Source organism: Onychomys torridus, chromosome 20, assembly GCF_903995425.1.
Source record: "Onychomys torridus chromosome 20, mOncTor1.1, whole genome shotgun sequence".
NCBI lineage: Eukaryota > Metazoa > Chordata > Mammalia > Rodentia > Cricetidae > Onychomys > Onychomys torridus.
The window spans coordinates 47,170,565-47,194,513 of NC_050462.1; the positions used below are offsets into that span (position 1 = coordinate 47,170,565).

Here is a 23,949-nt window from a genome sequence, read left to right on the forward strand (position 1 = left end):
ATCCTAAAACGATGAGGAGCTTCTTGGAAATCCACACCTGGTCCCAGCCTCCTGGAGCTGAGGCTGCCTCTGAGACTTGGGGCTGGCTATCTGGCGGGACAATATTCTTACAGGGATACTTAGGAAGGTTGAGGGGAAAGCATTCTTTGTGGCTCTCCCAATGAAGGGCTGGAAACAGGAGAGAAAGCGGGAGCCTGGAGGAGGCACCAGCAATCCCAGAGGCTCCCTGATGCTGTCATCCCTGGGATAAAGGTAAGAGGAAAAGAGACTCCAGTCTACTTTCCTGGTACTAAAATCTAAGGAGGAATCTGTGTCACAGGCCAGAAGGTCTTTTTGTGGGGCTCCAGGGATTTAGATTTCTAGCCCGAGGCTGACAGGGACAAAAGTCAGATTTGGGGAACTCATCAGTTCCCCTCTCGTCCCCAGAAACCCCAGTGAGGGAATTTCAAATGCCTGGGACTTCCAAGAAATCTCAGACTGTCAAAGCCAAGAATTAAGGCTGCTCTCAGGTATCAGAGACATTTTCTTGGTCAAAGCCACCATGGATTGGCTGAACCCCCAGGGAGCAAAGCTAAATCGCGAGGTTCACATGGGAGCAACCAGGAGGTGTAGAAAGGGCAGAAAAGCTGGAGGGAAGGGATGGGAAAGCAGTACCAGCCTTTCCCACACTGGCGGAGACCAGCCCTCTCCTGCAGCCCTGGAGTGGTTGCCTCTGGGGAATAACCTGGAGCTCGGCAAGCCTCTGCACTTCTCTGCAAGGGACCTCATCCTCCAGCTTTCTCTTCTTGACCATGGGCTCCAGGTGTCAGGATGCTAGCCTGCTATCAGGGACCAGTGAGTGCATGAGCGAAGAAAGACAGCTATCCCCGGCCGGCTCTATTGTGGGCAGGAGGCTGAGGCCACTCACACCTCTGTTCCAGGATGAAGCATCTGCTGTCACAGGTCCTCTTCCTCACCTCAGGTCTTTCCACTGTCCATTCCCACCCAGGCCTGTCTCGGCATTCCACCCCTGGCTGCTCTCCCTCTGTCCCCAAGGCCTAATCAAGATGTCACCACAAGCTCCCACTGTCCAAGTCACCGTCTTCTTCGCTTAGCAACACCAAACACCCTTTCCCATCCTCCCCAAGTGTGAGGAGGAACGCCCCCTCCCCCGCTACACACACACAGCCCCCATCCTTTCCCTCTCCGCAGGCTTGGGAGTAGTTACTGAATTGGCTCCCTAGCCCCGTCGCCCCCCTCCCCCGCTCCGCTAGCCGCCTTCTGCCTGAACTTACATTATCCTTCCCTTGCCGGTGAGACCCTGGGGTGCGAACGCGGCCGCCGCCTTGGAAACGGCGAGGGAGTGCGGGTGGTGTGTGCATGTCTGCGTCTCGGTGGCAGGCAGGGGTGAGCCCAGCCACTCACCTTCCAGGAAGCGTGGATTCCTGGAAGTGAGGGGAACCGCCGTCATTTCGCAGGCAGGGGCAGCCGCGCGGTGAGCAGGGGCCCACGGCTGCAGCCGGCAGGACCGCTCAGCCCAGGGTGTGTGTGTGTGTGTGTGTGTGTGTGTGTGTGTGTGTGCGTGTGCGCGTGTGTGTGTGTGTGTGCGCGTGTGCGCGTGTGTGCGCGTGTGTGTGTGCGTGTGTGTGTTGGAGAGAGAGAGGTGTGGATGTGCTTGGGAGGGGGCAGGAGAAAATGTACAAGTGTGTGTGATGGTGATGGGGGGGAGGCGATGCTAAGCTACCGCATCCCTTTTCCAAGACAGTGGCGGGGTGGGAGCGGAGGCACACACAGGGAGGGGAGGCAGATGTGTTTGCCCTCCTGCCCAGCAGACAAAGAGGAACCGCACAACAAATGCTTGAGAGGGAGGCAAGTGTGTGTGTGTGTGTGTGTGTGTGTGTGTGTGTGTGTGAGAGAGAGAGAGAGAGAGAGAGAGAGAGAGAGAGAGACATACACACACACACACACACACATGCATGGAGAGGGAGAGAGGGAGAGAGAGAGAGAGAGAGAGAGAGAGAGAGAGAGAGAGAGAGAAGAGCAGGCTTGTGGGGAGAAGGAAGGGGGTTATCCCAGGGAAGGCCCAATCCTCTGCCAGCTAGAGAAGCCAAGGCCCCAGAGGTCATGGGGCCCAGGACACAGGGGCAGCCTCCAGGCTCTAGAAGTGGCAGAAAGCTCCTCCCCCAGCAAACTCAGTCCCTTGTCCATCTTCCCCTCCTCCCGACAACCCCCTTTCCCCGCCGGCCGTCAGAGGGATCTCAGCATCGCAGTCCAGCCTGACTAGTGGAGATCTGTGACCCTGAGCGCTTTCAGACCGCTGGTTCGGTCTCCCTGTCTTCCTCCCCTCCTGTGTTGTGTCCCTGGGGCTCCAGTCGCTGGAGTCCTGGACGAATCTGTCCTCTATCAGGATGAGAGGCCCCTGCTCCCTTCCCTTCCAGAGAAACTGCTCACTGCTGAGCTGACCTACTTCGCAAGACTGGATTTTCTGATTCCAAGAATTTGGGGGTGGGAGGGGCCGTGAAACTTTGGGTTGCCAATCGGAGCATCCTTCTCTCCTCAGGTTCTCTTAGAAATGTTTTACAACACCAGGACACTCAGGACAAGTAGTGGTCCCTCAGCTACTTGCCTGGTTTGGGCAACTCAGTTTCTGGTTTTGGTGTATGTGGGGGTAGGGTGGGGATCTGTGTGGTAAATCTTGCTTCCCCCCCCCCTTCTGTATCTTTAAAATAGAAGTGGGCAGGGGGCTTTCAGTGGGTTCTGGGAGGTGGTAAAAACCCCTGGAAGAACAGGAGAATGCCTCCCTTTATCAGGGTGGCCAGTGAGGAAGACCATCTACCTTCAGGCAGAGAGCTATCTATGATGACCCAAGAAAGGGTTGGTAAAAGGCTAGACACTGGGGCTGACCCTCTGTTTCTGGATCAGCCTAGGAGAGAGTGGGGAGTCAGTAATTGGTTCTTAGATACTTCAGTTGCACCATCTTGGTCCTGTCTAGACCCGAAGGGGGGCACTTTCCCCCCCCCCTCTGGTTTTTTGAGACAGGGTTTCTCTGTGTAGCTTTGGTGCCTGTCCTGGATCTAGCTCTGTGGCCCAAGCTGGCCTTGAACTCACAGAGATTCGCCTGGCTCTGCCTCCCAAGCACTGGGATTAAAGGTGTGCGCCGCCACCACCTAGCAGAAGGGGTACTCTTTAGACCTAATGTCAGCCCTGCCCTGACTTTGTCTTTCGGAAGGTAGCTGCTAACATCTAGAGTTCTCAAAACACAGGCGTGGAGTGGACTTCTCTTCTTACTCAGAAACCATCTGTGCAGAGGCGACGTCATCTAGGCGACGTCAACCCACCTTAAGGAAGTAGAGCTTGGCTTCAGAGCTCAGTGAGGAAAATGGCCTCAGAAAGTTTCTGCTTAGTGTTCAACATTCTCCAGACAGACTACGGAAAAGAGCCCACAGGACATTTCCCCAGCCTCCTTCACAGCTTCTCATTTGCCTACCTTACCGCAGGAATTGGATTTTATCCACCTGACAGTAACCATTCATCACTAACTGGGTCCTCCGTGTTCTTATTGCTCAATAATGACTAGACTTGACTGAACCGGAGGTGGGAGAATTGGCTGGTTTCTCGGAAGGGCCTCTTTCCGTTGAATCGGCCCACCTGAAGTATGTCATTCTGTCCAGCATGCGGCAAGCACTGCATGCCTGTGCCTAACCTAATTCCTCCAGAGTCAGTAGCTTTCTGTGTACTACCCAGATGAGGACCGTGATTCCCAGGTGTGTCTGACCGACTTCACTATCTCCATCAGAGCGTGTCAAGAATCCCTTCATTGGTTCCACTTTTAAAGAAAATTAATAAAGCACCTCATAGCTCATTTCCACGATGGCACTTGGACTTGTTTTATTGAGATGGGTTCTTAATATGCAGTGTAAGCTAGCCCTGAGTTCATAATTCTCCTGCTTCCATCTCCTGGGTGCTGAGATTATGGCCACCATAGTCAGTACCATGTTTTGTTGTTGTTGCTTTGGGGCAAGGTATTGTGATACATCCTTGGCTGGCCTAGAACTACCTCTGTAGACCAGGCTGGCCTTGAACTTACAGAGATCCGCCTGCTTCTGCCAGGCCCACCAATTTTATTTTTAGCTTGAGTTAGGATCTTTCTGTATAATTTAGGATGGTTTAGAACTCATGATCTTGCTTTAGCCTCTCAAGTACTAGAATTATATCGGTGTGATACCATACCTGTTTCTTTGATCCAGACATTCTAATATATATATATATATTTAAAGACTAACTTTTGAGGGGGCTGGAGAGATAGCTCAGCAGTTAAGAACACTCAGTGTTCTTGCAGAGGACCCAGTTTCAGTTCTCAGCACCCAGCACCCACGTGATGGCTCACAACCTTCTGTAACTCCAGTCCTAAGGGATCAGATGCTTTCTTCTGTCTTCTTGTGGTGCCCACATACACAGTAGATAGACATGCATACACATAAATTAATAATAATAATAATAATAATAATAATAATAATAATGACTAACTTTCGAGCCGAACAGGAAGCACACATTTATAATCTCAGCACTTGGGAGGTGCAGGGAGGAGCACCAGGAATTTACGTCTAGCCTTGGCTACAAAGCAAGTGCAATGCCAGCCCAGGCTACAACAGACTCTACTCAGAAAGTTAGCTGGGTAAAGCGCCTTATTCCCGTGCTGGGATTACAGCTACGAATCAGAGTGCTTGGTTTATGCAGATCAAACCCACAGCCTGCTGCATGCATGCTAGGCAAGCAGCCTACCTACCTAGCAGCACCTCAGTCCTCTTTCTCCTTGTTTAACTTATTAAAACTGGTTGCTCTTCTGGGCTGGAGATCTGGCTCAGAGGTTAAGAGCACTGACTGCTCTTCCAGAGGTCCTGAGTTCAATTCCCAGCACCCACATGGTGGCTCACAACCATCTGTAATGAGATCTGGTGCCCTCTTCTGGCCTGCAGGGACACATGCAGGCAGAACACTGTATCTTTAAAAAAACCAAAAACTGATTGTTCTGATACTTCTAAAATCCACTAGGTAATGATTTCTTCTCCTCTGTAAGGATATTTAGCAGGTGTGAACAGTCTGTAGCCTGCTATGCTTGTGGAAAGGGGCTGAGGAGAATGAAAACTGAGAGTCCCTGTCTTCAAAGGATGTAAACCATAGGCCTCTGGGCTGAATTCAGACCGTATCAATGATTACCATTATTTTTTTGTTTTGTTTTGAGACAGGGCTTCTCTGTGTAGCCCTGGCTATCCTGGAACTCGCTCCGTTGACCAGGCTGGCCTCAAACTCACAGAAATCCACCTGCCTCTGCCTCCCAAATGCTGGGATTAAAGGCGTGCACCACCACTGCCCGACTCAATTATTATTATTATTTTTTTGAGACAGAGTCTTTCTATTTAGCCTGGGATATCTTGGAACTTGCTATGTAGACCAGGCTAGCTCCAAACCTACAGAGTCTCAGCCTCCCAAGTGCTGACCATACAGCACTTTTAAAAATATTGAGTCGTTCCTTTACTTATTTAATTTTTTTTATTTCTTTTTAAAATTAAATATTTATTTATTACATTATTTTTTGCAGTAGTAGGGGTTGAGACAGGATCTTAGTATGTAGCTGGCCTGGAATCCACTGTGTAGATCAAGCTGGCTTCAAATTCACAGAAATCTGTCCGCCTGTGCCTTCTAAATGTTCGTATTAAAAAATGTGAGCTATCCACTGGGCAATCGTGGCACACACCTTTAATCCCAGTACACAGAGGCAGGAGGACCACTGTGAGTTTGAGGCCAGTCTGGTCTACAGAGCAAGTTCCATTACAGCGAGGGCTACACAAAGAAACCCTGTCTCAAATAAATAAACAAACAAACAAACAAATAAATAAATAAATAAACAAATAAACAAATAAGTGAGCTATCTAACCCAGATTGGTTTCATTTCTTGTTGTCAGGGTCTGATTCTGATTCTGTAGCCTAGTCTGGCTTCGCATCCATGGTAATCCTTTTGCCTCCACTTCCCAAGTAATGGGATTACAGGTATGCTTCATCATACCTGGCTGGAGTCATTTCACATAAAAATTCAGAACTCTTCTGGGCATGCTAGCATATATCTTTAGCCTCAGCACTCAGGAGGCAGAGGCAGATGGATCTCTATGAGTTCAAGGCCAGCCTGGTCTGTACAGGGAGTTCCAGACCACCCAGGACTACATAATGAAACCCTGTCTCGAGGGGTGGTAACGTGGTAGCTCATATCTGTCACTCAGCATTTAGGAAGCTGAGGCAGGAAGAATTTTAAGTTTGAGACCAGCCTAGGGTCACATAGTGAGTTCCAGATCTGCTACATACACTGGTAAATAAAGAAGTAGATAATAGCCAGGCGGTGGTGGCCCACGCCTGTAATGTCAGCACACTTGGGAGGCAAAGGCAGACAGATCTCTGTGAGTTTGAGGCCAGCCTGGGCTACAGAGGGAGATCTAGGAAAGGCACAAAGCTACACAGAGAAAAACCTGTCTCGAAAAACCAAAAAACAAACAAACAAAAAAGTAGATAATAAATAAGTAAATCTGACTTCTGTTTAAGGAAAAACAGTTGGAGGCTACACACTCTCACATGGGACTGCCTGGCAGACACAGAATAGCAGTGGTAAGACGTGTTCTTCAGTTTGTGACAGTCCCCACTATTCCAGCCCACTGTAAAGTTTTTGAAGATGGTCCACTCTACTTGGGTGGGACAGGAAAAAGAACACATTCTCCTCCCATCTGCTCGCTTCGGGTCATATATTTCACAATATCCACTCTTATCCCCTCTCCTCCCTCTCCACAGCCTGGAAAAGGACCACCACCAGGAACGGAAGACCACAGGGATTGCCTACTACCTCCAAGCACTACCGCACTGAGCGGCAGCTGAGCCTGGCATTTAGTCAAGTAGAAGTCGCGTGCCAGGGCTGAAGGCTCTCTGCCTTCATCCACAGGGTCTGCTCCCACGCCCGTCTGGACGGAACATACAGAAGGCATACCAGACATATAGGAACGGGCATTGCAGTCTTCTAAGTCCATCTTAGAGAGGTCCTGTTGAAAGAGAAGAGACTGCTATTAGGAACCATGGCTGGGGAGGGAGGAGGTGGGTTTTTGTTTGTTTTACATTATGGAGTGAACAAGACATCTAAAGGGTCAGAACAAAAACTTTTTTTTTTTTGTCCTGGGAAATAGACAATGTATCCTGACATATAAATGCACAGGTTTCCTTCAATCTACCTTTTATTTATTTATTTACTGAGACACGCAGCCCTGGCTGACCTGGAACTCACTGTATGAATGTCTGTCTCATTAGTTATTTAGGACCCAAACTTCTGAGATAGACCTCACACTCCGTTAGCAGAGTGGTTCTGGATTTTGAGTTGTAGCTGATGTAGCAGACAGGTTACACTTCTGTCCTCAAGAAGCAGAGAAACAGCCTCAAAGAGGTGCCAGACTTCAGTTAAAGGATCAGAGAGAAAAGAAGCGGAATCGAACCATGGATGCCGCCACACGCCTGTAATTCCAGCACTAGGAAGTGAAGGCTAGAAAATCTTGGGTTCCAGCTTAATCCAAACTATGTAGTGAGATTTGGGGAGGGGAAAAAACCAGCCATACTCAGTTATTTATAGGTATATTTTTCTTTTTGGGTATGTGTAGCAGAAGGTAGGGTCACAGGAGAGCGGAATGTGGAATCGGAGAGAAGCCCCTGTCAAGGTTCAGTGATAGCTTCTCTGTTGAAGATACAGTACACTTAGTGTGTGTGTGTGTGTGTGTGTGTGTGTGTGTGTGTGCACTAAAGATCAAATCCATGGCCTTACACATGCTGAGTGCTGGGACTAGGGGTGTGGGCCACCGTCTCCTGGCTTCTTTTTAACTTTTAAAAATATGTTTAAATTTTATTTTATGTGTATGTGTGCTATGCCAGTATGTATTTATTTGCACCACATAAATGCAGTGTCAGAGGTCAGAAGAGAGTGTTGAATCACCTGAATCTGGAGTTACAGATGTTTGAGAGCCACCATGTGGGGTTTTGGGAACTGAACCAGGGTTCTTTGCAACACAGTAGTTGCTCTTAATCTATGAACCATCTCTCCAGCCCCATTATGTTTATTTTTAAAAAAATGGGGATTGGAGATTTAGCTCAGTGGTAGAGCGCTTGCCTAGCAAGCGCAAGGTCCTGGGTTAGGTCCTCAGTTATGAAATTAAAAAAAAAAAAGTATATACATCTGTCAATACTTAGACATGGGAACAGGAGGATCAGGGGTTTAAGACTGGCCTCAGGTCGGGCTGCAGTGGTGCATGCCTTTAGTCACAGCACTCAGGAGGCAGAGCCAGGAGGATCTCTGTGAGTTCGAGGCTAGGAGAGTCACCAAAACTACACAGAGAAACGCTGTCTTGAAAAACCAAAAAGACTAGCCTCAGCTATATAGTGAGTTTGAGGCCAGCCTGGGCTACATGAAATCTTGTCTCAAAAAATAAAAAATAATTAAGGAGAGAGTTGGGTTTTTTTTTTGTCTTGTTTCCTTTTGTTTTGGCTTGTTTTCCCCCCCTTTGTGTAACTCTGGCTGTTCTAGAACTCTAGCTGTAGCCCAGGCTAGCCTTGAAGCCACAGAGATATGCCTGCCTTTGCCTCCTGAGTGCTGGGATTAAAGGTGTGGGCCACCACTGCTTGTCAAGACAGATTTTTAAAATTATTAAACAGCAGAGTATTAAAGAATTAAAGTGATAATTTATTGCAATGGAGTCCTTGGGAGGAGGACAAGAAAAATTCTATTTAGAGCTAGGCATGATGGTTTGTTTATGTCTGCGATCCCAGCACTTGGGAGGCAGAGGCAAAGGGATCTCTTGTGAGTTCAAGGCCAGTTTGGTCTATGAAATCTAGTTACAGGCCAGCCAGGGATACATAGCAAGACCCTGTGTTAAAAGAGAGAGAGAGAGAGAGAGAGAGAGAGAGAGAGAGAGAGAGAGAGAGAGAGAGAAAGCTCGAGAACACACCTTGGGCTGTGTTGGTCACATCTTTAATCCCAGCATTCAGGAAGCAGAGACAGGAGATCTCTGTGAGTTCAAAGCCAGCCTGGTCTACAGATGGAGTTCTAGAACAGCCAGGCCTACACAGAGAAGCCCTGTAGGAAAAAAGGCTGGAGAGATGGCACTGTGGTTAAGAGCACTGGTTGCTCTTCCAAACTGTGTAATCCATGGATCCAATGCTCTCTTACAGCCCCTGTGGGCACTGCACACATGTGGTGCACAGACATACACTCAGGCACACACTCTTACACATAAAATAAAAATAAGCCGGGCGGCGGCGGTGGTGGCAGTGGCGCACGCCTTTAATCCCAGCACTTGGGAGGCAGAGCCAGGCAGATCTCTGTGAGTTCGAGGCCAGCCTGGTCTATACCGAGCGAGATCCAGGACAGGCGCAAAGCTACACAGAGAAACCCCGTCTCAAAAAACCAAAAAAATAAAAATAAAAATAAAATCTCAAAAGAAAAACCGGATTTTGGAACTCCAGGGGCACCACACACACGGCGCACTTACATACAGGTGAGCATTAACACACATAAAATGAAATAAACACATCTTTAAAAAGAATTTACGTGGTGGAGATGTATATACACCCTCAATTGCTTTTGCTACTCTCCTAATAGAAATAAATGCCCCAGGGGCAGATCTGCAGAAACAAGGGTGAAGCTAGAAAACTACTTGAGATGCCTGCCACCAGGAGTCCTGGGCCCTTTGAAGCCTTTCTCAAAGGCAGGCAGATGAAAGTGTGGCTCATTTGTAAAGCTATCTTGCACGGCTCACAGGGGAGGAACGTCTGTTTTCCTGCCCAAATCTTAGGTGGAGCAAAGCTCGTAGAAAGCCTGAAGTGCAGTCTTGTGCTCACTCTTGCAAAGCAGCCCCCTCCCTTTCGTCTCTCCAGAGATTCCTAGAATTAACCTTGGGGATCCTGGGTGTGTGAGAACAATCCTAAGATTATTTTCACCTCCTCTGGTCTTGACCTCCTGGGATGGACTGAGCTCTGGAACCAGACTTTTAGGAGAAGCCACAGCTCTACGCCACTGAGCTGCTAGCCGAGTTCCAACAAGCCACAATTATAAATGGTTGCTTAAAGTTTCCCTTGAGGGCAACAATCAGAAGAGCCCAGGCGGTGCACACGGTCCAATAACTCGTACCCTTTGGAACTAGCCACAAATCTCCAGGTGGTCAGAGATCTCCAGACAAAGGAGGTCAGGCTGTGCTCAGAAATCATCAGCCCCACAAAAGGCCTTTGGGACTTTTTTTCCGGAAAACAACTACAAAGCTAAAAGTGTTAATGCATGACTTCCCTCGAATGTCCCCCTCCCCCAGACAGAAGGGAGAGGATTTTCCCATTTTCCGTTTGGAAAAACTGAGGCTTAAAACAGTTAAGCGGATGTCCTAAGTAAGGCTTGTCACTGCTGGAACCAGAATTAGGACATAGCTCTCCTGCTTCTCTGAGGTGTGCTCTTCCTTTAAAGAGTTATTTTTATTATTTTTAAAGTGAGTGCGTGCGTGCATGTGAGTGCAGGTGCTCTTGCAGGCCAGAAGCACTGGATTCTCCTGGAGCTGGGGTTACAAACCATTATCCAGTGCAGGTCCTCTGCAGGAGCAGTGCATGCTCCTAGCCACTGAGGCATCTCGCCTGCCCTGAGGAACCTTCTTTCCTTTACACTATTGCTTCCTTTCCAAAGCTCAGAGAGGGCTGGAGCTGGAGCTCAGCTGTTGTGCTTGCCCAGCATGCACAAAGCCTTGAGTTGGATTCCTGGTATAGCGGCTCACCCACCATCCTAGCGTTCAGGAGATGGAGGCAGGAATGGCAGGAGTTTAAGGTCATTCTCAGATACAAAGTTGAATTTAAGGCCATTCTGGGCTCCAGGAGACCTTGTCTCAATCAATATAAAACAAAGGAAAGCAAAGTAAGTAAGTAAATTGATAAAATTTAAAAAAAGAATCTTTCTTCGGGGTTACCCCTGTAGGAGAGGGGCTTCTTTTTTAAGAGGCAGAACAAGCTGAGCTGGTTCTCCAATTGAAGTACTGTCTCAGGAACAGTGGCTCATTCTTGGATCCTTTTTGAAACGGCCCAGTTTCCAGAAAGATCTGAGGGGTGTTTCCTTTTGGGAGTGTGTGTGTGTGTGTGTGTGTGTGTGTGTGTGTGTGTGTGTGTGTGTCTGTCTGTCTGTCTGTCTGTCTGTGTGTACATGTGCACCCATGTATGTGTGTGCTGGTGCATACAGAGGCCAGGGGACAATCTCAGGTGACATTCCTCAGATGCCATTTACCTGTTGCTGACACAGAGTCTCTCACGGGCTGGAACTTGCCAAGCATACGAGGCTGGTTGGTCAGCCAACCTGAGGGACCCACCTGTTTCCACCTCCCCTATTCTACATATTCTACATGTACAGGCCACCATGCCTGGTCCCTCCTTCCTCTTTTCTCTCTTCAGGCTCTCTTCGAACTTGCTTTGTGGTTGAGAATGATCTTGAACCTCTGCTCCTCCTGCACTTATCTCCCAAATGCAGGGATTATAGGCATGTGCCACCACTGGCCCACCAGCACTCAGTATTGGATTTCTGAAAGCTAGGAACAAATCAGCAGATGGACTTTACTCTTTGCCCAAATCTTCCTGTAGCACATGACTCTCAACTTTCCTCCTCTCCACCCCTCAAAGCATCTCCTCCCCTACCTGAGCAGGCAAGCAGGTTTGTCTCCTTAGAGAAACTGGGTCAACTTAGGCAGAGCCTGCTAGAGACACCCTCTAGGTAGTATAGGAGAAAGAAGTTAGCAATCCAATATAAACTCGGCTCAAAGATCTCAGATGGGAAGCAAAGTGGTTTAAAGCAACATGAATACATTGGGCCTGGTGGTACACACCGAGAGACTGAGGCAAAAGTATTGCCGTGAGTGTGGTCAGCCTGAGCTATATAGTGATTACTAAGACATTCAAAGCAAGACCTTGTCTACACACACACACACACAGATACACACACACACACACACACACACACACACACAGACACACACACACTAATGGTAGCATACCCTTGAAATTCCAGCTCTTGAAAGGCTGAGACAAGGGGGCTGCCATGAGTCTAGGGGCCAGCCTGAGCTACCTAGCAAGACCCTGATTCAAAACAAAAGCAAAATCATAATGGCATACAGTAATGGAGAGGGGCACATAGAGTATATTGTAAATTCAGCTCAGTGAGCTGAATGCAGAGCTACTAGAAACAGCGTTTCTTCCCTCCTCCCCACTAAGAAGGAAGCCCCTCTGTGAGGGATGGAATATCAGTCATGTGACTTCTGGAGTGAAAGAGAGGACCCTCATACCCGTGCTAGAGACCTAGAGCCAGGTCTTCACACATGCCAGGCAAGTTTCTCCGGCCCTCCCCATTTTTATTAAGTGTGTGTCATGTGTTGTGTGTTTGTGTATTGTGTGTGTGTGTGTGTGTGTGTGTAAGGGGGGGAGGGTCAGAGGGCAACTTGTAGGAGTTGTTTCTTTCCCAGATGTGATGTGGGTCTCAGGGATCAAAGCTTTGGCAGTGAGCATCTCTACCCTCTGGGGCATCTCACCCGTGTTTCGAGTCACTTGACAGCATAACCAAAGTCCTCCACTGCGCTGGCTCTCTCCCACAGGTTATTACCTTCGAGCAGGGATGGCTGAAAGTGACATCCTTTCTAGAGAGAACTCCCTGTCCACTCCTTAACAAGGTCAGGAAGTCAGTTCAGGTCTGACTTCCAAGGGCAGGTCCATTCTCCTACTCCTGTGTCTCCCAAGACACTCAACAGCTCTAACTATTCAGGAAAAAATTATGAGAAAGCAAAACTTTCTCCGTGTAATAAATGAACTGACATTTTGTTGTTGTTTGTTTGTTTGTTTTCAAGACCGGGTTTCTCTGTGTAGCCCTGGCTGTCCTGGAACTTACTCTGTGTACCAGGCTGACCTGAGATCCTCCTGCCTGTCTGAGTGTTGGGATTAAAGGTGTGTGCCACGACCGCCTGGCTACTGTTTAGTGTTCTTGTGTTAAATTTTTGAGATAGGTTTTTGTATACCCCAAGTTGGCCTCTGGACTGCCCTGTGACTGAAGATGACCTTGAGATCCTGATCCTCCTCACTTCACAAATGCTGATATGACAGCCTTGCGTCACCATGTCCTATTTATTTATTTGTTTATTTATTTATTTATTCATAGAGGTCTCACTCTATAGACAAGGCTGCTCCAGAATTCACTATGCAGCCTCGGCTGGCCTCAAACTTCTTTTTTAAAGGTTTATGTATTTATGCATATGAGTGCTCTATTTGCACGTATGCCTGCATGACAGAAGAGGGCATCAGATTCCATTATAGATGGTTAGGAGCCACCCTGTGGTTGCTGGGAACTGAACTCAGGACCTCTGGAGGAGCAGCCAGTGCCCCTAACCACCGAGCCACCTCTCCAGCCCCAAACTGATTTCTAAATGCTGGGATTTTACAGGCATGAGGCACTATGTACTAGCTTTAATAGGCTGAAATAATACGGTTATCTTCAGTAAGCCAAACTGTTCAAATCTGCCAGAGAATCTAGTTTAAAGGAATGACATGTCAGAATGTGGGGATATAAAACACACTGCTGTGGTCTACTGGGGGACGGTGCTGGGAGGGCACGAAGGCAGCCAAGTGGCACGGCTTCAGGCTACACTTTTGGTTATTTCCTCCAAATGGCAGCAGGGAGAAGTGGGGACATCTATAGTTCCCCTTAGGACCCGAGATGGAGTCCAGTGGTTCTCAACAAGTTCAAACACAGTTTCCAGAGTCTTGAGTGTGAATAATTCAGGAGCCATGAGTAGACCAGACTCACAGTATCATCCTCTCCAGTGTGTGCCTCCCCAAACAGGAAAGATATGCTAGAAGCTGGGGTTGCTTCCTACGAGGGCTTTACAGAGGGAACAGGACTAGAGATTAATGTAGACAAATGTATTGTCTGTCACTGGCTGCACACCCCTTTCCAGGAAACAGACTCAGGCTGCACAATGCCAGCTCCAACAGGCTCTTACTCTATGTTTATATATAAACCAGGTAAAGAAGTTCAGTTTCGGGATCCAGGTGCTTTAGGAGCGGGACAGAGGGGACAGATTCCCAGGGCATGCCAGGAATGGCCAGTCTTTAAAATAAGAAGGGTGGAAACACCGCACCAGGGCAGGGGGACCTGTCACCTCATTGTCTCCTTTTAGATCTCAGATGGCTGTGTCTTTTCTCTTGTTCTTTCTGCTTCCCTGTCCTCCCCATGAAGACTGCAGGAGAGAGAGAGAGCCAGGTTTACTGGAAGGACCGGAATCTCCCCACTGTAACCCCCCCACCAATCCATATCTCATTTCAGGATTTAAGAAACTAAGGAAAAAGGCCAAACTAATTACTCTGAATCATAGGGTATAGGGCAGAAGGGATGACACTTTCTGAGACTTGTGGATATGCACCTGAGGACCCAAGCCCTGTGTTTATGGAAAGACCCTTTAGGGTTGCTGCTGTTTGGCGGTATGCTTGGAGGTGCAGAGAAAGCAGAGGGACGGAGCACGCCCACATGCACATATCTATATAGAGGCCAGAGGACAACTTTGGCTGTTATTCCTATTCATTTGTGTATGTGTGTAAGTGTGTGTGTGTGTGTGTGTGTGTGTGTGTGTGTGTGTGTAAGGGCACGGGTAGAGGTCAGAGGACAACTTGAGGAACTGGGCCCTTTCCCTCTACCATGTGGGGTGGGGGGCCCTGGAGTCGAACTGAGGTTGACTTGACAGCACACGTCTTCACCTGTTGATCCATCCCACCAGCTGCACCCTGACTTTTGAGACAGGGCCTCTCATTGGTCTGGAACTGGGCAAGTAGCTGGCCAATGAGCCTCGGGGATCCTCTTGTGCTGGGATTAGTACTGAGCCACCACCCCTGGCTATCTATCTGTCTGTCTGTCTGTCCGTCCGTCTATCTTCTATCTATCTATCTATCTATCTATCTATCTACTATCTATCTATCTATCTGTCCGTCCATCTGTCTATCTATCTACTATCTATCATCTATCTATCTATCTATCTATCTATCTATCTATCTATCTATCTATCTACTATCTGTCTGTCTGTCTGTCTGTCTATCTATCTATCATCTATCTATTTATCCTAATCTATTTTTTTTCAACATGGATTCTAGGGATTTGAGCTCAGGTCCTCAGCATTTTACCAACTGAACTCTTACTCCAGCCCCAAGTAAGTCTCTTAAGAATATTTTATTACTTTAGGGGCTGGAGAGCTGCCTCAGTGGTTAAGAGCACTGACTGTTCTTCCACAGGACCCTGGTTTGATTCCCAGCACCCAGGGGTCAGCTCACACTTGTCTGTGACTCCAGTTCCAGGGGATCTGGAGCCCTTTTCTGGCTTCTTCAGGTACTGCATGGACCTACTACACAGACACAGGCAGGCAAAACACCCATACACATAAAATAAATTTTAAGAAAGAAGAGTTTATATTTTAAATGATATGGATGAGGGGCTGGAGAGATAGCTAAGCAGAGACCTGAGTTCCTAGCACCCATATCAGATCACAACCACCTGTAATTTCAGCTCCAGGAACTCTGACACTCTCTTCCGGCCTCCACAGACACCTGCACTCATGTGCACATACCGCACCTCAATACATAAAATTCAGGGAAGAAAGTACGCGTACGTTTCTGTGTCTACTTACGTGTATGTGAGTGTTAGTGCCTAAGACCAGAGGCATTCTATCCCCATGCAAGGGGCAGTGACAGTGCCTGTCAGCTCCTAGACATGGATACTGGGACCTGGGTCCAGATGAGCCAAAAGAGCTCTGAACAGCAGAGCCATCTTTAAAAAGATCTTTAAATCTATTCATCCTTATTTTATAAAAATTTTTGGTTTTGTTTTGTTTTGTGTGTCTGTGCGTGGGCATCTGTGCTACAACATAAGAGTCCATTTTCTCCTTCTACCAGGGTGTCAGGCTTAGCAGCAAACACTTCTTGCTCAATCATCTGGCAGGTCACCCCAACAGAATCCTTTTTTTTTTTTTATTACAGTAAGATTTTTCAATTATTATTTTATGTGTACAGGTGTTTCACCTGCGTGTATGTCTGAGCACCACGCGTGTGCCTGGTGCCCGAGGAGGGCAGAAAAGGATGTCAGGTCCTCTGGAACTGGAGTTACAGGAGATGAGCCACTATGTCAGGTCTGGGAATTAAAACCAGGTCCTTTGGAGGAGCAGCCTGTGCTGCTAACCGCAGAGCCAACTCTGTAGCCCCTAAACTACATTTTTATGGATGCGTATGAGCATGTGTGGAGGGGGTGGAACTCCAGCCATCAGGTCTGACAGATGTGACAGCCTTTACCTCCTGAGCCATATCACCTGCCCAACAGAATCTGGATACAGAGTTCAACACAGTCTGGGCTATACAGCCTGAAAATCACGGTGATTCTCCTGCCTTAGCGCCCTGCATATTTGGATGGATTATAGTTGTGTGCCACCACACTGGCATTTTTAAATTTGAGCTTCAAAATAGTCAATTTTGAAGTCAAAGATCCCCCAAATAGGTGCCTGGAATTACATAGAAGTCTTGATTGGAGCAGGGTGGTAAACTCTGAGAAGGTGGAAAAACACTGTCTTTGGTGGCGAGTCTGGCCAGAAGTTCCCTGACACATGCTGATCCAGAGAGTTCACTGTTTCTTGGGCCAAAAAGATATTTCCATGCTCCTTGGGTAACAAACATTGTTGCTTGTGGTAAGCTACTTTGGTGAGCTTCTTTACTTCCTGAACCAGGCCTAGGACAGAGGCTCCTAAAGCTTAGAGCTGGAATGGAGTTGAAAGTTGTTCTCTAATCTTTTGGAGATGAAACCCAAGCCAAAAGCCACTTACTTGGTTAACAAAAAGTAGCAGAAATAAACTGGGGATATGAGCAGAAGTTTCTGCCATGGGGTTTAATCTTGCCCTAGCTGGAGAGCTTGGAGAACCCTGTTTTCTGTTTCTTACTGTGAGCGAATGTATGCCTGTTCATATTCTTGTGGGTGCACATGTGTGTGTGCACGTGGAGCCCAGAGATTGATGTTGGGCATCTTTCTCTCTTCACCAGGGTCTCTAAGTCAAACCCAGAACTCCCTCACTTAGCTAATGTAGTGAGCCAGCTTGCCCTGGACCCCCTCCCTCTGTCATGTGCTGGGACTACAAGTGAGCCACCACTCCTGGTGTCTATGTGGGTGCCTGGGATTGGAACTTCAGTCTCATACTTAACCCACGAACAGTTTTTAGGTCTGTGAACAGAGACTTAAATCCTTGAACTGGAAACACAAGATTTATAAAGAATAATCCTCTTAGTCCTGTGTCTTTTCAGAAATTACGGCTGGAGAACAATACCAAACTGGTGCTCACTGGATCTTTTTATGGTAAAAATGCGCTAGTCCAGCATAAGGCTGTGTGCTGCAAGGTCCACCTCACCTAGGGGCCGCTTCACAGCAACCTCACAGGTTCTTAGGTGTTTTTGTTTGGCAGACTTTGACCCTATCTCTCTGTTACCAGGACAAAGTCTATGATGCTTCTGAGGAGAAGGGGCAAATCAACAAAGCCTTCTCCAGAAACCAGAATCAGGAGACCAATAAAGGAAGGGAGTCCCCCCACCCCCACCCCACCTCTACCGCCGCATTGTCTGCACCCACCGGGGCCCACTGTCCTTGTTGCTCCCACAAGAAAAATGAGGCTAGAAGCACCTGACCAACAATAACATATCTTTCTTTTGTTTTTGTTTTTGTTTTTGTTTTTGAGCTGAGGATCGAACCCAGGGCCTTGCACTTGCTAGGCAAGCGCTCTACCACAGAGCTAAACCTCCAGCACTAATGTATCCTTCTTTAACATCCTTAGCACTCATTGTATGTAAGGCGGGGGATAAAGTGTGTGTCAATGTGAGAGAAAAGGATTCTTTTGTGGAATGTGAGTTGGACGTGGTGGTGGGGGGGGCAGAAAAACATGGGATAAGTTTCTCCCATGCTGAAAACCAAGTAGAAGCCACAGATTTCAAACTAAGAGGAAATAACAAGGGAAATTCAGTTTCATAAACAACAACAGTGAGTTCTTTGGGCCAGCGAGTATCAGGGACTCCTGCCCAGCATTGTCACCAAGGACAATCTTTTCCATGTCCCCAAATTTTTTGCCGCCCTGCCCCAATCAAGACGTCTGCATGCTTTCAAATACCTGAAAGAGATCATCTTTGGCTTCAAAAGCGACTAGCTTGGGAAAAAAAAAAGTCATGTCTTGGAATACGCATTACTCTCAACCTCCTGAGGTCAAGGGAGTTGCCCAGAAGCTGCCCAGGAACTCCCTGTGCTCAGTGCTCCCACACAGGCAGTTCTGATCACCCTAAGGTCCACTCAGGAGCTCCAGAGAAACCTCCTGCTTACCAAGGGTAAAGTCAGTGTCTTCTAAGGCTAATTTTGTCTGAGGGGTTCATCCCTCTTACTATTCCTCTTTTTTGTTTGTTTGTTTTTTTTTTCCGTGACAGGGTTTCTCTCTGTAGCTTTGGTGCCTGTCCTGGATCTCACTCTGTAGACCAGGCTGGCCTCGAACTCACAGAGATCCACCTGGCTCTGCTTCCCGACTGCTGGGATAAAGTGTGCCACCACCGCCCCAGCTAAGATACTATTTTTAAACTTTGTCTCATTTGATCCTTTTTTGGGGGTGGGGTGGGGGTGAGGAATGGGGGGAGGGTTGAGACAGGGTTTCTCTGTGTAGCCCTGGCTGTTCTGGATCTCGCTCTATAGCCCAGGCTGGCCTTGAACTCCCAGAGATCCGCCTGCCTCTGCCTCTCAATGCTGGGATCAAAGGCGTGCGCCACCACCATCCAGCTCCTTTGACCTTTCAACTAGCCCTGTTCCCAGAATTTGAGTTAACGTAAATGGAAATATTTCCAGCAGTCAGAAACCTGTTTTTCATGCTTCCTTAGGAAATAAACATGTCTCAGGCAAAGTGAGTAATGTCAGTAAAGGGAGACAACCAGGCCTCATCGGCCATCTGTTTGGCCATGAGGATGAAAGCCCCAGAGCTGACAGGTACTAAGCCTATCACTGAGGCTTTGAGGGATGAGGGAAGACAGATACAGAACTTATTGGATATACGAGGGCCAGCAAAGAGGCAGGATAGAAAGACAGGAAAGATTACGGAGATGTGAAGAAGGAAAGGAACCCTTACCCCAGAGTCTGTTTGAAGACTCTTGCCAGCCAAGTATCACAAATTTCAGCACAATTAACATTTTCTTAAGGTGGTTTCTCCTTTTCCGGTTATAAAATTACAATTTTCTAAAACTCTGGCCAGAAACCACCTTTACAATGAGACATGTCCTAAGCCTCTAGTGGCTCTTGTCTTAACTGATCAGACTAGGACCCCATCCAGAGTACCCGATTGTCTAGTTCACTTACCCGAGGGGGCGGGGCTAGTGAGCACACCTGGTGGAGAGCACTTTGTTAATCTTACAGAGGACCAGGGTTCGATTCCCAACCATTCATCACTCCAGTTCCAGGGGATCTGATGCCCTCTTTTGATCCCCACAGGCAACAGGCATGCATGTGGTACACAAACATTCATGCAGACAAAATACTTGTACACATAAAACAGAAAATCTAAATAAAAAAATTTTAAATAATTAAAACTCTTCTTTTTGTGGGTGTATGTGCACATGTGTGTGCAGGCACACAATGTAGAAGAGAACGTGGAGCCAAAAAGTTCACCTTGGTTGTCTCCCTTGATCACTATTTTATTATTTTTTTATTTTGGTTTGCCGAGACAGGGTTTCTCTGTGTAGTCCTGGCTGCCCTGGAACTCACTCTGGAGACAGGCTGGCCCAAATTCAGAGATTCGGCGGGCGGTCCTTGCCTTCTAAATGCTGGGATCAAAGGCATGCACCACCACACCCAGATTTTTTTTTTTAAGATTTATTTATTTTATGCATATGAAGCTTTACCTGCACGCATGTGTGTGTATCTTGTGTACCTATTGGATCCCCTGTTACTGGAATACCATGTGGTATCAAACCCGGGTGCTCTGTAGCTAACCACTGAGGAAACTCTCCAGTCCTTTTTATTTTACTAATTTTTGAGACACTATCATCTAGCTGCTCACTCATCAAAAGTGGGTGTGGGGGACATGACTGGAAAGATGGCTCAGAAGGGAAGAACACTTATTGTTCTTGAAGAGGATCCAGGTTCGATTCCCAGCACGTGCATAATGGCTCATAACTATACATTTCAGTTCAAAGGAATCTTAGACCCTCTTTTAACCCCTGAGGGTACCAGGCATGGACATGCTTCACATACATGCAGGCAAAAATCTCTTCAGCTATTTTATTTTTGATAAAAGGTCTCACTATATAGCCCTGGCTGGCTTTGAACTCACAGAGACAGCCAGCCTCTGTTTCCCAAAGTGCTACGATGCTGGACTCCATGTTTTGTTTTTCAAATTTTTAATACTATTTTTTTAATGTGTATGGGTGTGTGCTGGTTTGAAAAAGAATGGCCCCCAAAGGCTGATATATTTGAATGCTTAGTCACTGGGGAGTGGCACTATTTGAAAGGATTAGAAGCTGTGGACTTGTTAGAGGAAGTGTGTCACTGGGGGTGGGCCTTGAGATTTCAAAAGCCCCTGCCAAACCCAGAGTGGCTTTCTTTCTATGGATATGGATGTAGTTCTCAGCTACTACTCCAGTGTCTGCCTGCATGTGTCTGCCATGTTCCCCATCATGATGGTAATAGACTAAACCTCTGAAATCAAGGCTCCAATTAAATGCTTTTTTCCTACACCAGTTGCTTTGGTCATGGCGTCTCTTCACAGCAATGGAACATTGACTAAGACAGGGTGCTTTGCCTGCACTGATGTCTGTGTACCAAGTGCATGCCTCCTGCAATGGCCTGTAGAGAGCGTCAGATCCCCTGGAACTGGAGTTACAGCCTGTTATAAGCCACCATGCGGGTGCTAAGAATTGAATCTATGTCTCTAGAAGAACAGCTCTTAACTACTGAGCCATCTCTCCAGCTTCCACCCTATTTTTTGAGACAACGGGTTAGGCTGGCTGGCTAATGAATCCATAAATTCACCTGTTTCTGGTTTATGCCTCTCCCCACCACACACAATGAGATTTCAGATGTGTGTTGTAGCTTTTGGCTTTTACATGGATGCTGGAGATTCAAACTCAGGTCCTCAGGCTTGCAAGGCAAACTTTCTGTGTGTGTGTGTGTCATGGCATGTATTGGGAGATTAAAGGGCAACTTTCAGGGATGATTCTACCTTCCTGTGAGTCCTGGGGATTAAACTCAAACTAGGTGATAGGAGTGGGCGGTGGTGACACATGCTTTTAATCCCAGCACTTGGGAGGCAGAGGCAGGGGGATGTCTGAGTTCCAGGCCAGCCTGGGCTACAAAGTGAGTTCCAGGACAGCCGGGGTATACAGATGAACCCTGTCTTCAAAACAAAACAAAACAAAAACCAACCAAACAAAAAGCTTGATGATAGGTACCTTTCACTCACCAAGTCATCATCTTGCCAGTCACCAATTCTTTTCATACTGGCTCATTTGGAAATTGTCTTGAAACAAAAAACAAAAAACAAAAACAAAACAAAACAAGGGTTGGGGATTTAGCTCAGTGGTAGAGTGCTTGCCTAGCAATCGAAAGGCCCTGGGTTCGATCCTCAGCTCAAAACAAAACAAAACAAAAAAAAATTTTACCTGAGTTTAAATCCCCCAGAGATTAAAGAACTGTTCAGGTTGCTGTGGGCAACAGTGTGGAGTGATGTCGCAGTTCCTACCGCCACTAAGTAAGAGTCACAATAGTTGACAGTTTCTTTATGAGAAAAAGGAATGTGGAAAAAGAAGTGGGCAAAGCCTTACACATATTAGTTGGTGACACACCAAATCTTCCTGGTAGCAGTTGGTAGATTTTCAACCTTGGATGAGCAAATGAGGTACCTTATTTCTGAAATAGCTCATATCAAAAAGTCCACATCCCATTGAACATTCCACTTATTCCAAGAAAGGGCTAGTCGTGATTTAAATAAGACACATAGCAAGATTTATATACTGAAGGCCTGTAATCCCAACACTTGGGAGATGGAGGCATAGGCTCAGAAGTTCAAAGTCATCCTCAGCTATAGCAAATTTGAAGTCAGCCTAGGAAACATGAGATTCTGGCCTAAAAACCAACAGCTGAGGATATGGTGGCACACGGTTAATCCTTGCAATCAGGAGGCAGAGGCAGGTGACTGGATCTCTGTGAGTTGAAGGCCTGCCTGCTTTGTCTACAGAGTGAGTTTCAGGCTGGTGAGGGCTACCTAGTAAGAAGTCCCTACCTCAAATAAACCAACCAAAACCCCAATCAAAACCCCAATCAACCAACCAAATAAACAAAAGCCCCAGAGAAACTGAAGGAAAGCTCAGTCAGTCTCAACAGTTCTAGTATTCAGAAGGCCAAGGCAGGAGAATAACAAGTTCAGGGGTTAAAGGTTATCATGAGCTTCCTAGTTCAGGCCCAGCTTGGCTTGCATGAGACCCTGTCTCAAAAAACCCAGTCATGGTTCACTTGCTTTGAAAACCTGGAGACATCAGTTCAATCCCCGGAACCCACGTAAATGTGGAAAGAGAGAATTGTCTTCAAAGTTGTCTTGATCCTGGCATGCCGCTGTGCCGTGTACACGCACCACCACACACACACACACACACACACACACACACACACACACACACATTCACCAACCAACCTCACAAACCACTAAACCAAGCAATGCAACTCTGTCTGATAAAGGGTAATAAAAACAACAACCCGAGAGGGGTCTGTATGAGGAGGCACACAGAGGAGGATGGTTTTAATATTCAGAAAGAGGCACTTTGCTACCCAAGTTCATGCAGCTGCCGTCCAGAGGTTTACCATGGGGCTTCCTCTGGGGCTTCCTCTGGAGCAGTGGATCTTTCCTTCCCAGCCTTGCTTCTCAGGCTCCCCACACTTCTCCCCGTCCTTGCCCGCCTCCCGGGAGTTAGTCCTGGGTAGGCCGGGGTCTCTCCCCTCAACCTTCTCAACGAAGCCCCGGGCACCTGGCTCTTCCTGGCACTGGCTCGCTTTGTTTGGTCGCTCTGTCCCTCGGTTCCGTCCCGGCCGCTCCTCCCCCATGTCAGTGCCTGTCCCCAGCCCTCTCTTGACCTACCCACCCCCTCTAACCAGTCGCCAACCCTGAGGTCTCTGGCCAAGGCTCTGCAGAACCAGCCCTGCCCTGCCCTGCCCTGCCCTCCCCCAGACTGCGGCTCCCCACCTCTGAGCCCGGGAAGCTCAAGCCCCGCCCCCGAAGGCCAAGCCCCGCCCTCGCCGCGCGGGCCCCGCCCCTCACTCACCTGAGGCGTCTCCGCGCGCGCGCGGGCCGTCGGGGGCCGTGTCGGGTGGGCCGAGGGGTGGGGTCCCCCACGCTGGCCCCGCGCGGGGCGGGATGGGGTCACTGAGGTGGCGGCGGCAGCCAGGCCGGGGGCCCGGCGCTCCGCGGCGGCGGCGGCTCCATCTCCAGCAGGGGCTTCACCTGGGGAGGGGCCGGCCCCCCCGCCGCGCCCCCCCCATCACGGCCATCCCTCCCCCCCTCCGGAATAACTTCCGGTCCCACTACCAGGCGACAGGCGACTGGGCCAAACACCGAGCGCCCCCAAGCCGGGGAGACTGCTGAGGGAGGAAAAAAAAAAAAAAAAAGGGAGAGGAGCTAGGGGAGAATAGCCGAGCGCCGAAAGATGTAAGTCCAACAGGCCCTGTCGTGCAGGGGTTACGCCAAATCTGTTGCTTCGTCGGCATCTCCTTTGCAAACTGGGTGCACACGGGAGCCCCACGGGCCCCGGCTTGACTTGCTCCTGGTGCCGGGGTTTGCCCCATGCCCTCCCCAAGATAAC

General features: G+C 48.2%; 1 protein-coding gene across 10 annotated transcripts in view; it reads right to left on the reverse strand.

The window, feature by feature from the left end:
• The window catches only part of Ikzf4 (IKAROS family zinc finger 4), a 36,781-nt gene extending 13,101 nt beyond the window's left edge, over positions 1-23,680 (reverse strand). Inside the window, exons 1-2 of one of the 10 annotated variants that reach the window (XM_036169750.1) lie at positions 23,413-23,680; positions 7,007-7,058 (exon numbers count right to left, since the gene is read on the reverse strand). In XM_036169750.1, coding sequence (XP_036025643.1) covers positions 7,007-7,046 — 40 coding nt within the window. In that variant the 5' untranslated portion in view covers positions 7,047-7,058; positions 23,413-23,680. Of the gene's footprint in view, positions 1-1,274; positions 1,544-6,865; positions 7,059-14,219; positions 14,247-23,412 lie in introns of those variants that run through there. The other 9 variants (XM_036169746.1, XM_036169748.1, XM_036169747.1 and 6 more) reach the window with 9 other exon arrangements.
• Between the last annotated feature and the right edge of the window lie 269 nt (positions 23,681-23,949).